The 14701-nt window shown below is 37.7% G+C and overlaps 2 protein-coding genes across 4 annotated transcripts in view; one reads left to right on the top strand and one right to left on the bottom strand.

Annotated features, from left to right (window-relative positions):
* The window catches only part of LOC115769857, a 147795-nt gene that overhangs the window by 104568 nt on the left and 28526 nt on the right, over positions 1 to 14701 (bottom strand). The gene's annotated exons all lie outside the window — the stretch shown is intronic.
* LOC115769858 (aspartate aminotransferase, cytoplasmic-like) lies at positions 8227 to 13920 on the top strand. 2 transcript variants are annotated; one of them, XM_030714845.1, is made up of 10 exons: positions 8227 to 8328; positions 8386 to 8543; positions 8625 to 8806; positions 8869 to 9346; positions 9517 to 9682; positions 9744 to 9886; positions 9940 to 12244; positions 12310 to 12491; positions 12561 to 13038; positions 13236 to 13402. In XM_030714845.1, the coding sequence occupies exons 1-7, from the start codon at positions 8276 to 8278 to the stop codon at positions 11481 to 11483; spliced, it is 2724 nt and encodes a 907-aa protein (XP_030570705.1). In that variant the 5' UTR covers positions 8227 to 8275; the 3' UTR covers positions 11484 to 12244; positions 12310 to 12491; positions 12561 to 13038; positions 13236 to 13402. The 2 variants fall into 2 exon arrangements, with proteins under 2 accessions (XP_030570705.1, XP_030570706.1); XM_030714846.1 differs by lacking the exons at positions 8227 to 8328; positions 8386 to 8543; positions 8625 to 8806; ... (1 more) ...; positions 9517 to 9682; positions 9744 to 9886 and adding exons at positions 13463 to 13605; positions 13657 to 13920 and having other exon boundaries at positions 11941 to 12035; positions 12087 to 12244; positions 13236 to 13401.

The following is a 14701-nucleotide window of genomic DNA, read 5'->3' as shown; positions in this document are numbered from 1 at the left end:
TGCTAAGTTCAAGGCCAATGTGTTTTTGCCTCTGGGCCGCTGCCCTGTTAGGTAGCATAATTAATTTTCGTTTAATTGCCAGGCGCTAGTTAAACTAACAAGCGTGCAAAACACACGACTTCGCAGTCTGCCGCTCGCCCCCCAAAAACACTATCCGCTCGCTATGGCCGGCAGCATTTCAATTAATTAATGTGCCAACATTTGTGGGCGTGAGGTGGCATCTGGGGTGGGCAGGCGGTCAGTTGGGTATGTGCCACAACTGTGTGACAGCGGCAAACACAAGTTAGCCTACATATAAAGCGAGAAATCAAACATGGCAGCTTTCTGTGCAGTCCAGGCACCAACTGATTTGTTTGTGTGGGTGCGTGTGTATGTGTATCTGTGTGAGTGACTAAGACACACATATACCGTATGAATAGGACACAGCACTGACAGTCGCTGTGCCCATTAATGTAGGGCGCCGCAGATCTGAGAGTCGCTCCTGCTCCTCCTACCGCTTGTGTGCGAAAGCGTTAACGACTTCCGATAGTTGCAAAGTTTATGCGCCCCAAACGCCCATTCACCGATCCCAACCGAAACCCTAACACCACGTCTCAAAAAGCGCCGCAGGAAATGTCTGATAAACTAAAAAAGCAAACATATCCACATGATATACGAGGGATGCAGCAAAAGTTATTAGCCAAGATATCAGAAATGAGAAGCAAAGAAGTAAAACTGAAATTAAAGACCTAAAATTCATTTCATTTTTGGCTAACAAAATCGGTATTTAAAAGAATATATACATAAGTATATATATAAATATATTCTTTTGATAACTCTAGTTCCGAACTTTTCTATGATACATATAGGTAACATCGCATATTCTGTCATTCAATGTCAGAATATAAAGATTTATAAATATATAGATACATATATATCTATAGAAATATTTGTGTATATACATTCATATTAATGAATTTGTGTTAATTATGATTTGGGCTTATTCATCTTTTTTAGTTTGTTTAAAAACACGAAAATAAAATAACGGAATGACTGCACATAATAATTGTGTACTCACCTTGCATATCTCATTGAATCGCCTACACGTCGATCCAACATGCATCTCCTTGGCTAACTCAATTTATTCCAATGGCTCATTTTCATGATCTGCTTTCTTATTTTCGTATTATTTTCACGCAGCTTTATCTGAAGCTCAGCTCCTATGTTAAGCTCTATTTATACCGCTCCATTAATAGTCGAACAAATAATAATTTAACATGTATATATATACATATAGATGTTATTTATCACATTAACTCCAAATATATTGTATTTGAGTACGCGATAAAAGTATATTTATAAACACGTAAGAATAGTTTATCTCGTACATGAGTTTGAAAGACAGAATATTTTTCCATACAAAAACTCATTCTTCGGACAACTTTCCCTATAGCTATATAATATAGTAGTACAATATTGAAAAGTTAAGCTTATATAAAGAAAGCATAGTTTAACTCACAAATTACAGACGGGCATGGCTATATCAACACGGCTTTTGATGCTGACCGAGAAGAAGGAGATAAATAATGATAAAATTATCTTCCCAGGTCGACTCCATTGAGAATTTATTGATTGATTGAGAGAAAATTTCAGCATTCAAAAGACTTCTATGCTCTAGATGTCGTCCAAAATTAGAGAATCGAGTTTTATTTAACAAATTATTATTAAATATTATTTGTCAAAGAAGCAAGCCGCACGCATATATAAATGTTATTTGCATAATGGTTGAAATACTGGAAAAATTAGACACTTATAATTTTGAAATAATAAGAGCCAAATTGCAAAATTATTTTATAAAATATTAATATTTGTTTACACACAAATATTGACAGCTGAAATGAATACAATCAAAATTCTGCATTGATTATTAATAAAAATATATAATTGGAGTCCAAATCTGAATGGCAACATATTCATATTTGGTTTCAAGCAGCCCACTTTAGAAATTAGACATACAAACATATTATACACAAATACACACGCACACACACACTATGTATTCTATGAAACACATGTTGGTAGCTAAGCGGGCAAACTCTGTGCTCATTATATAATTGCAACTGTTTGAAGTTCTCTGCTGTTCCTCGAACTGCTGCTTCTCTGACTGCTGCTGTGACTGTGGGATGCTACTCGTATTTCTCTGTGGCCGCTGCCACGGCCACGGGTTATGTGTCGTAATTTGTAATCTCAAAACGGTGGCATAGAAAATTTGTTATCGTTTTAATGTTTGTTGTTAAATTGCCACAGCAACGCGGCAATGGCAAGTAAAGCCACAAAAGATTCCAAAAGGGTTTTGCTGTGTCTATCATATTAAGCATTTTTATTCTGGCTTTTCTTTTTGTGTATATCTATGGGCGTGTGCGTTTGTGTGTGTGTGTGTGTGTGTGTGATACGTGTGTTTCGTCTAGACACAGTTCTTTGCACAGGTAGCCAAGCAAAAGTTGACTGAACTGCAGAGCTAAGCACAAAATACTCTTAAGTAGAAAAATACCAGGCGACTCTGCCGCCCTTTGCAGCTGCTGCTGTTGCCGCTCCTAAAGTATGCTACAAAATATTATATTAGCAAACAAAAGCAGCTGCAGAACACATACAAAGAGACACAACACACACACATGCACATTATAGACAAACACAAAATACCACAAGCGCAATGCGTCGTATACTTAATACGTGTGGCTACAAAATTATATTGAAATTACAAAATGCTTATGTCGGCAAGTGGAAGGGCCTGGTGTTGGGGGCGTGCCGCCTTATTAAATTGTCTAGCCGTGCGCCCATTGCAGGTTGCCTTGCGGCTTTAGGTCAGCGCCGTAGAACGAGCCAAATTACGCATACGCCAGGCTATTGCGCTGATTTAAACGGGCCTCTTTCTTATTCTAAAATAATACGCTTATTTATCGAAGGCTCAGAATAGTTAACGTATTACAATGTTTTATAACGAACAAAATGGGTATTGCCCATTTATACGCTTTCAGTTAATATTTCATTGTAGAGCTACTTAAAAAATTCAAGCATCTGTTTGATATTTTGGTTGCCATTGTTCTTCAGGTCGATAAATCTCTTCCGACTTGCCCAGTGCCCCATCATGCATACATTAAGAGTACTTGTTTATTCTCACAGAGAAACCCAATTACAAATATATCAACACGGGGCGTCGACATGAGATGCAGCCAAGTGCTAAGGATATCAGGCGCTTTTTTACAAATATTTACACTTCGTTAACCGTCAAAGACACCAACGGGCGGCCGTTGGAGGAGGGCTGAACCATTTAAAAACCGCCGATTTTGTTACATTCTACTTATTTGTTTTTTTTTCAACATTGCTTTGAAAAGCACTTTACGCAAATGCCTATAAAAATAAATTTTCTGGACCAACGCGCAGAATGGCAACACAAAAAGCAAAACGAACGAAACCATTTTTAAGCTCAAAACTTTACACCACCCAAAGGTCATTTGGGTTCATTTAAATGGTTCAACACGGGGTTAGTTAAGGAGTACATGCAAAAATTATATGTCAATCAAATGCATATTCAATTAGCTAAAATGGCCGAAAACGTACGTGGAAACCAGAAATACGATGTGCACCTTTGACATGCGCCTACACACAATGGAGCTACAGTCGATACCAAAAATAATAAAACCTGGGAAAAACGAGGAACAGCCGCAAACATCTGCTGAAAAATTCTTTTAATTAGCGTTGAACAATAGCGCCACCCACGACGACGATGGCTGACCAAACAATGGGCGTTAAATTCTATTCAATGGCAGAACTGAAAGCACAGCAAATAATTGAAGTCCTTGACGTAACCATAGAGCAGAAAGGTGCAAAAGGATGCGGATCGCTGTGAAACGAAAAGGGACAGCAAAACAGAAAGATGCAGACTAAATGGCGGACAAAAACATTAATGAGCTGCTCGTGAGCCAGGAATATGTCATTATTTCAGGACGACGATGATGACAATAATGTCGATGATGATCATAATGATAATGGTCTACCGTCGATTTCATCATTAATTCAGACGGTTGTCCTTGTTGTTGCTATTATTATTTCAATTTTTCTGGCTGTTGATTGACCTCAATTGGCAACTTGTGCGGCTGACAGGTATTGATTATGTTTATGTTTTTATATTTTTAAAACCGTGCCCAACTAACAGAACCCAACAAACAAATGTTTTTGCGGTGAATAGATCTAAGAAACAATATTTAAAATGGACACTTTTAATATTTGTAGTTGTAAATAATGTCCTAGATTAAAAAATATTCTAAAAGTATATATATGGTAGATCTCCAGGAAAGACAGTAAAAATGTTTTTGCATTTGCAAGACGTCAACAAATATTTGTACGTTATTGTCTCATAAAAAGAATTTCAGTCTCCCCAAAGCGGATCTGCCTATTATTTGCCCTACAACCACTTATCCATAAAGCCATAAACCCTTTTAATTTTCCGCACTAAATCACATCCCCACATTTTCCTAAATAGAGTAATAAAATTAAGCACATGCCGTTCCCCGCAGCACGGAACACAAACTATATTTAAAGAATGACGAATATACTAGTCAACTGTCGACCCCCAAAAACCGAAATACAATCGCAGTCCGCAATCTAGACAGGTGTTTGGGTCAGCAGTTCAACGTACGCTCAAGAGGTGCTTGAAACTATGACTAAAATAGAGGGTCTCCAACTATCTGTGTGTGCGTGTGCGTGTGTGTGCTGGCACAATAATTTACTTTTAAATGCAGGCTTTAGTTTCCGTGCGTTGAGAGTTCCGCACGCTGCCAAAGTCATGGGCCAAATGTGGTACAGCTGAAATATGAAACAGAGCAAAACAGAAACAATGAAAATGGCGAAAAAGAAAATCAAATGTATTGTCTACACGCGCACACAGTAAAAGTTTCAACTTCCAATCAGCCAAAGAGAACAAGCCAGATACAGAGACCATGAGAGAGAGCTAGTACAAAGAAAAATAGGATGAAGTGCGCACAAGTGAGAGCGAAAGCTCTCGGCTAGCTGAGAGTGGGAGAGAGCCGCATTCACAGCACGTGCTGTGCGTAAAAATGCTGTGATACGAATAGAAGAAATTGATAGTAAAGCGCAACGGCACAAAACAAAGCTCAGATAGGAAAGGAATGCGGAAGAAAAAAAAACTATGCTATAAAATGTGATATGGAATAGCAACATATGACAGCTGTCATGTTACAGTCCGCAGCAGCTAGCGCCAGCACAACGAAAGTTGGGTTAGGTTGTGGAATTGTAAGATTAAAAAATGGCAAGAACGAAACGGAAGCGCATGCATGATGTGGCGGAAGATGGTGATGCGGGATTAACAGATACAAAGGATTATAAAGTTGTCAATGAATAACTACATGAAGACAGATAGATAAGCCCGACTGGGAGTTTTTTTAAGTGAAGGCTCTATGAACTACTGGATATGTATTGATGGACAATGATGGGAAATAGTCATAAGTAACACAAGAAACAGAAAAGAATATTAGGAGAGGTAATAAGTAACTTATAGTATAAACTCGAAGTCAGAAAGAAAGGAGGAGGACATGTCTCTTACTCTGAGTTATAAATATAATTTAGTCGATCAGCATTAGGAACCGAACAAATTTCACTGCAAACCTTTTATCAATTTAACATAACTCTGCGGATAGAATCACAAAGTACTCTGTTTTCCACTGCAAAACAAACGTTGCCAAGTTCAACCCTCGCCAATCTAGTTTACAGGAACAGCAGCTGCTTCGAGGCAGGTGGCGCCGAGAATAGTAAGAATTTGTTGCATTTGAAACCCAAATCGAATGGGTTAAATGACGCGTAAAATGCCAGCAGCAGGCGCAGCAGCAGCCTGTGCGAGGGATAAAAGCAAGCTGAAAGCAAAGTTATATAGAGCAGAGCGACAGCGATATTCAATACGTTGGATTCTGGGCGACACAATAAACTCTGGCACGCACATAAACCTGAACCGCTGCCTCGTCTGCCGCTGACACTGTCACTGGCACTGAGCACAGCGGGAAACGTTGATCTGGGGAAGGATGGAGGCACCAAATTGCCACAGAGCTGCAGCACTACGAGACCGCAAAATGCATGTCAACCGCAGCAGCAGCAGCACGATGCAACAGCCATAAAAACAACAGAACAAATTAATATTTTATAACTTAATTAAAAACACAAAATAAAAGGGCCGTATGAATATGTGATAATAAATAAATGGTAGGAGCGGCCGGCACGCAGCGTGCGGCGGTCATTGGCAACCTTTAAGTTGCTGCTGGCGTGGCCATTTTTTATTATTCATACGCCGCGTGGCACGTAATGGGAAACAAAAAAATGTTTCTAACGTGAGCTTCACACAGTCAATTTAATTTTAATTTACACTTCATGCATAAAAAATAAATTGCAGGCGCAGCAGCGTCTCTGCGCCAATTGATGAGCAAGGAAGACAAAAAGCTGATAGCTACGCTAGCGTTAACCATGTTTGTGTGCGTGTGTGCATAAAATGTATAAAAATGGCTTCCTCTTCCATCCGCAATGCCAGGCCATTAAGCATGCCTCACCGATGCGGTCGCCTTGATTGTTTGTGCAAATGTGCAGCGGAAACGGGTTACGAGTATTTTATGGATAAGGTCAAGCGGAGCATGCCAGGGCAGAGCAGAGCTTTAGCTATAACTGCTCACAGTGTAAGTTTATATGTAGCTCTCGACAGGCTTGTTTAACAAGCTGGCAAAACATCTGATAGGTTATCCGGGATATATAGAAATAGTTGCCTTCCTTCAAACTTCTGGAACTGGCTTTATGACTACTCTAAAATTTAAAACAAATCACACAATCAACCCGCATTGATGGCAATATTTGCACGAATACACTCACAAGTACTCAAATAGATTTGGCAGAGAATGTAATTAGGCAAAAATGTAAATTTACTTGAATATAATATTGTTCCCTTCAGATTCGCATGTGGCTAAAAATCCACATGTATTTTTTTTAATATATGCTTGGTTTTTGTTTTATAAAACATTGACATGAAAGAGGCTTAATTTAAATTAGAACACGTCCAAATCAGTTGGTATGTCAAGTTTCCTAGTCGAGATCTTTGGTTATTTATATGAAATCGTTTGATATAGAATTAAGAGAAATAAATTTAAAAAGTTTGTATGATAAAGTCTCAATTAAAGAAAATAAATTTAACTCTCCCAAAACATCACAATATGCCTTTAGCACTGGGCCAATGTTATTCCTAACACAGAAGTAAGCATGTCTTCATTTAATAGCTATTTAAAGAATATCCCGGAACGATTATCAGCTCACTTTGTTACCCACTCTAGACTGTCTAGCCCTAGTACAAGAATTTTTACAACATATATAAAAATAAATCGAAATAATATTCTTAAATTTCTATTAAGTAATTCGACGTTTGCAGAAATAAAGATCGAGGTTTGATTTTTCCCGATAAGATGTTATAAAAGAAAAGTGGAAAAGGTCAGTAAAATAATTTTTGTGCACATTTAAAAGAAAATATTTACAGTTAATCAGTGCAATGAAATCACATGCGGGATAGCCTAGCAATTAACTAAGTTTATGACCCAGATAGACTGACGAGACGCCCATTTGAATGTAGCTGAAAATCGTTTGTTGCTTGCCGGTGGCTTCCTTTCGCCTTGCTGAACCCAACGCACCCATCAAATATTTGGCCTGCCTGATATGTCTGCCATGCGAAGCTCTGAAATCCAAACAATGAAGATAACGCGAGCCACAGCAGCAGCAGCTACGCAACTTTCAATGAAAACATTTAAATTGTGTTGTTGTTGTTCTGGCTGTTTTTGTTATTGTTGCTGTTGTTGTGGCAGAGTCCGGTATATAAGACAAACAAGGCAGCGATTTGCTGCGGTCATATTCGAGTTCCTGTGCCACAAACAAACTAAAATCGTTGGCAAATAAATCCAAAGCGGAACGCTGGCTGTTAAATACATCTCAAATTTACAATCACTTAAACTGACATCTACGCCATTCATTGCGCAGTCTACAAATCTTCTTTAGAATGCAGGCCATTGAGAAAGGCAAGATTAATTGGCGCAGTTTTCTAGTTTTCTCTCATGGCGATATGCTGGCGAAGTTCCACACACGCGATTTACTTTCCATAAACAACTCTGAATAGTTTTCTAAAACACATTGATATATCTTTCATTTGAAAAACAATCAAAATTTTCTGCACGTTAGTATCTAAATTTTTAAATTTTACTTAATGGTATTCGTTATGCTTAGATATCCCAGCCATTTATTTGCATCCAAAAACAGGTAAAAATGCCTATAAGCAACACATAGATATCCCTTTGATTCCCAAACAATTCCCAGTTTTATTAAGTTCTCCAGCCGTGAGTACAGCGGATCAGATGAGAGCCAGAAATCAGTCTTCGCCGACATTAAGACGGCGCCACCGATTGAGGTTTTTCATTTGACAAAGCTTTATATGGAGGACAAGCATGAGAAAAAAGTCAATTTAGGAATTGGCGGTAGGTGGACTCAAATCCCAGTAATACGGGATTTAGTTAATACTGAGACGCAATTGAGAATCCTAATCACTTATTTGGCAGCATATCGGACTGAAGAAAACAAGCCTTTGGTATTGCCAGTTGTTAAAAAGTGTGAATTGGAAATAATTAAAGACCCCAACATGACTCATGAATATCTACCCATACTGGGCAATGCAGAGTTTACAAAGGCAGCCACCGAACTCATTTTAGGGAAGGACTGCAAGGCAATAGAAGAAAACCGAGTGAGCATTCTGATTAATAGGAATTCTTCTCTTGCATCACAATGGAGTTTTTCCACCCTCAGATTGTGGCTGCTCAAACTATTTCAGGCACCGGTGCCCTTCGAGTAGCTGCTGAGTTCATGAGCCAAGTTATGAAGCGACGCACTTGTTACATGCCACAGCCCACTTGGGATAATCACTTTGGTGTCTTTAAGGCAGCTGGATTCAAGCACCTTAAGCATTATCCCTATTGGAATGCCAAAAAACATAAAATTGATATCTCCAAGCTTTTGGCGGCGCTTAGCGAAGCCCCAGAAGGAGCCATAGTTGTATTTCAGGCCGCGGCTCACAATCCCACGGGCATGGATCCCACAAAAAAACAATGGAAACAAATTGCCGAAGTTATAAAACAGCGTAAACTATTCCCATTGTTTGATGTTGCATATCAGGGATTTGCAAGTGGTGATCCGGATCGCGATGCCTGGGCCGTAAGATACTTTGTCAAAGAGGGCATTGAAACAATAATAGCACAATCTTTCTCCAAAAGCATGGGCTTATACAGTGAGTGTATTTTAAAGGCTCGTTCAGAATAATTATTTGTCTTGTTTTGTGGTTTATAATACACATGCGGTTTATTTACTACACAAGGATTTTAGAAACAGCCTGAACGAGCTTTTCTGAATTTAACTTCCTGATGAGGTTCATGAGTTTCTGATTTTCATTGAATTTAGATGAGCGGATAGGCAATCTGGTAGTCGTGTTGAAAGATGCAAAGCATGCCAAAGCTGTAACCTCACAGATAACAAATCTTATTCGGAATAACTATTCAAATCCGCCCGCGTTTGGCAGTCGTATAGTTGCAAAGCTGCTGACAAGCGAGGAAAATAAACATATTTGGTAAACGATACTTATAACACTAGACAAAAAAGTATATGAATTAGTATTCCCCTGTATTTAGGCTACAACATTTAAGCGAAATGTCAGATCGTGTGAAGACTATGCGAAGAGAATTAGCCGAAAGACTCACAGAGCTGGAGACACCCGGTACATGGGATCACATTGTAAAACAGCGTGGAATGTTCTCAATGTTGGGTCTACAACGTAAGTGGGATTATTTTCTAAAGAACCTTTTTAAACTTCAATTTTTTCAGCAGCGGAACAATGTGAAAAGCTGATCAGAGATAAGCATATTTATTTGCTTCGATCGGGTCGCATAAATATCTGTGGATTGAACTCGAAAAATCTCGAATATGTAGCCGAATCTATAAGCGAAGTTATTAAGGATGCGAGTTGTGCAGCTGCTGGAGGTGATAATAATAACGAGGCAAATGGTTCGGTTGCGAAGGAAAACAGTGAAAAGGATGTCAACAAGGAGATAATTAGTTCGACTGAAATAGATAACAAAATTGAGGCAAGTGGTTCCTGTGATAAGTATAACAAGGAAGAAGCAAGTGATTCCAATGATAAGAATGACATTAAGGAAACAATTGGTTTGAGTGATAAGGATTGCAATAAGCAGGTTTTTGCTTCAAATGATAAGGACATCACTGAAAAGTCAATTGGTTCGACTGATAAGGATATCACTGAAGACTCAATTGGTTCGTCTGATAAAATGAACACAATGGAGGCAATTGGTTCGGAAGATAAGGCTTGCACTAAAGAGATAATTGCATCGGCTGATAAAGATAACACAATGGAGGCAATTGAATCGGTTGATAATGATTGCCCTAAGCAGGTAATTGGTTTGACTGATAATGATTTCACTACAAAGTCAACAGGTTCGGCAAATAAGGAGTGCACTAAAGATATAACTGGTTTGACTGATAAAGATAACACGAAGGAGACAATTGGATCGGCTGATAAAGATTGTACCATACCGGTATTTAGTTCGGCTGATCAAGATTGCACTATTGAAATAACCGGCTTAAGTGACATGGATTGCACTAAAGAAATAACTGGTTCGACTAATACGGATTGCTCTGAAGATATAATTGGTTCGATTGATAAGGCCATCACTGAAGAGATGGATAGCACCAAAGATATAATTGGTGCGGTTGAAAAAGATAAGGAGGAAATTGGTTCGAGTGATAAGGACATCACTAACGAGATAATTGGCTTAATAGATAAGGATAATAGGGAGAAGATTGGTTTGACTGATAAGGATTGCACCAAAGATATAATTGGTGCGGTTGAAAAAGAAAAGGAGAAAATTTGTTCGAGTGATAACGATATCACTAACGATATTATTGGTTCAATTGATAAGGATAATAAGGAGACAATTGGTTTGACTGATAAGGATTGCACCAAAGATATAATTGGTTCGATTGAAAATGATAAGACAATTGGCTCAAGTGATAAGGACATCACTAACGAGTTTATTGGTTCAATTGATAGGGATAATAAGACAATTGGTTTGACTGATAAGGATTGCACCAAAGATATAATTGGTTCGATTGATAACGATAAGGAGTCAATTGCTTCGCGTGATAAGGGCATCACTAAAGAAATAATTGGCTCAATTGATAAGGAAAATGAGAATGCAATTGGTTCGACTGATAAGACTTGCACTGAGATAACTGGTTCGAGTGATAAAGAGATAATTGATGCGAGTGATAAAGATAACAATATGAGAACATGTAGTTCGAGTGAGAATACTGCCAATTTGGAATCAAATAAAGGCATAAAAAGCGATGACTAACTAGAATGAAATTAATGAGAGGAGGATAAAAAGTAAATAATTTATTTTATTTCCACCTTAGCAAAGAAACATGGCTCTCGTCGAACCGGAAGCTGAGATTTCCTGCATATGACAATGATGTTTATTAGGTTGTTCTATGTACTACATCCAAAAGCCCTTCAGTGAGCACAGCAGACCAACTCCTTTTGGTCCAAACGCCCTTCTACGCGATTTTCATGGCTTTAAGCACTGCTTACAAATTTTTATGTATTACTTTTAAAGAACAATCCCAGATTAAAAATAAACAAAAAAAAATATATTTAAAATAAAAAATAGATCTATAAATCGGACCAGAAATACCGATGTTATTTAAGAGTGGATTTGCAATAGTGTTGGGCGCTTTACTGAGTAGAGATACAAGGCTAACAAGCAAGCATCCAAATAGTCAACATAGTCTTTGAATAAGCATTCATAGCACATTCATCTTAAATTTATTTCGGTTTTGTTCCAAATTTTCAATTTTATTTCCATTATGCTTAAATTTTCAAGTTATTCGCTTTTATCCAAGCTAAAGTAACAAACCACCCAATGAATATGTACGTTAATAACCAAAATATTACTCAGTTTATTCAAATATACCAGCCGTGACTATTGCGGATCGGACGACTGTGAGAAATCTGCCTTCGAAAATATTAAAACATTACCTCCCATGGGGGTTTCTCATTTAACAAATCTGTTTCAGGAAGACAAGAACGATAATAAAGTAAATTTAGGAGTAGGTGGTAAGCGGATTAGATTGATTTGTTTTATTGCTGTTCACTAAAAACTGAAAGCATTTATGCTTTAGTGTATCGAACCGAAGAAAGCCAGTCTTACATATTGCCGGTTGTAAAAAAATGTGCATTGCAATTAGTTGAAAATCCAGATTTAAATTTTGAGTATTTACCCGTACTTGGGAATCCAGAGTTTACAAAAGCAGCAACCGAACTCATTTTAGGGAAGGACTGCAAGGCAATTGAAGAAAAGCGTGTAACTAGAAATGACTAGAAATTCCTCTTGCGCATCTACTACACCTAATGATGTTTTTTCTACCTTCAGATTGTAGGAGTTCAGACTATTTCAGGCAGCGGTGCACTACGAATAGCTGTTGAATTTATAAGCCAACATTTAAAGAAACGAACTTGTTACATGTCAAACCCTACTTGGAAGAATCATTCCCTTATTTTAAAACAGGCTGGATTTAAAACCCTAAAGGGTTATCCCTATTGGAATGCATCAAAACGAAATATTGATATACCCAAGCTATTGGCTGCCCTTAATGAAGCGAATCAGGGTGATGTTGTTTTGTTGCAGCCTTCAGCACACAATCCGACTGGAATGGATCCTACTAAAAGACAATGGAAGCAAATAGCACAAGTTATAAAAGAGCGCAATCTGTTCCCATTCTTTGATGTTGCTTATCAAGGATTTGCAAGTGGGGATCCGGAGCGCGATACCTGGGCAGTTAGATACTTTGTCAAAGAGGGCATTGAAACATTAATAGCACAATCGTTTTCCAAAAATATGGGCCTATACAGTAAGTGAGAGGCTTGTTTACACAGTGTGATTTACGGATGTTCCAAAGCTATATTAATGATTCTTGCTGGTGCTAGAGCCAGTGCCTTTTTTTAAACGAACCATATTAGAATCACATTAGATAGTTATCACTTGAGTTCTTGTATGAGGAACACATGTGCTAATTTCATAAATTGCTGATTTCTACTGGAATTACAGATGAGCGCGTTGGCAATCTGATAGTCGTGTTGAAGGAAGCAAAGTATTTTGAGGCGGTAGCTTCGCAGTTTACGATTATAATTCGAACAAATTATTCAAATCCACCTGCATTTTGTAGTCGAGTTGTTGCAAAACTCCTAACGGACGAAAATCACAAAAAAGAATGGTGCGTGTTATTTAAATGGGCAGAAGAGAATAGTACATTACATACAATTTTATTTATGCAGGATAAAAACTATTGGCGAAATGGTCGATCGTATTAAAAAAATGCGAAAAGCGTTAACCAATAAACTCAAAGAGCTGGAAACTCCAGGTACATGGGATCACATTGAAAAACAGTGTGGAATGTTCTCATTTTTGGGATTGCCACGTACGTAGAAAGAAACTTAACTAATTTAAATCTTAAAATCTTTCTTAATAGCGAATCAGTGTCATAAATTGTTAAAAGAGAAACATATTTATTTGCTAAACTGCGGGCGCATCAATGTCTGCGGATTAAATTTAAATAATATTGATTATGTGGCCAAATCAATTGACGAAGTAGTAAGGCAAGAGGACAGTTTGCGTAAGCAAAATGATCAAGTTAAATGCCATGAATGCGTCACTGAAGACAAAGAGATTGAAGACAAGAAGAAGATAAATTAGTAGTTATTAAGATTTTATGGAGTATAAGTTCAGAATATATTTATTTTTTTCTCATATTTGTGTTTTAAGTAATATTTTTTGTAAGGATCTTAGATTACACTTGAGTAATAATTAAATAAACAATATTACTTGCACACCTCTAATAACTACATGCGAATAGAATGATGCACAGAATAAAGCTTCATTTTTATGAACAAATTTCGGTTTCGATTCAATCAATTATAAACAAACAACCGGCAATAAATTATTAACAGAAAACCTATCAAGCAAAAAAAGAAAAGGAAAAACATATATACAGCCCATTAGCGTGTGCCCAACCCATAAATATTTCAATATTTGCCAACAAGCATTTTTTGGTAATGTTTCAATTAACTTGAGCAAAAATATTTATGAGCACATAAAATTGTTGTCAGGCATAAAAGGCGTTAAGAAAACACTGCACATATAACAAAAAACACACACAGACGCACACTCTTGCCCTTCTCTTCACACTCCATCTTGCTTGCTTTCTGTCTATCCTGCTTACACTCTCTCAGCGACAACATAATTTGAGTCTATTTGAAGTGTAGCATACTTTTGCGCGTCAGCCCGGCTGACGTACACGACCGACAACGACAACAACCACACATAAAGGCAATCAAGTGTCGCTGAAAACAAAACAAAACATAGCCAAAGAGCAACCGTTAAGCGAGTTGGAGCGGGGGAAGTGGGATGTTGGGAAGCGATAACAGCTTATGCGTAACAGGCAACAACAAGTTGCAAATTACCGACGGAAATGATTTTAAATTCAATTTCATGACAATTTCGACAACTAATAAATT

Source organism: Drosophila novamexicana, unplaced genomic scaffold, assembly GCF_003285875.2.
Source record: "Drosophila novamexicana strain 15010-1031.04,08,12 unplaced genomic scaffold, DnovRS2.1 tig00004554-arrow-pilon, whole genome shotgun sequence".
In the NCBI taxonomy this organism is placed as follows: domain Eukaryota; kingdom Metazoa; phylum Arthropoda; class Insecta; order Diptera; family Drosophilidae; genus Drosophila; species Drosophila novamexicana.
The sequence above is the reverse complement of the archived record's forward strand: the minus strand, read 5'-3'. Positions and strand labels throughout refer to the sequence as shown.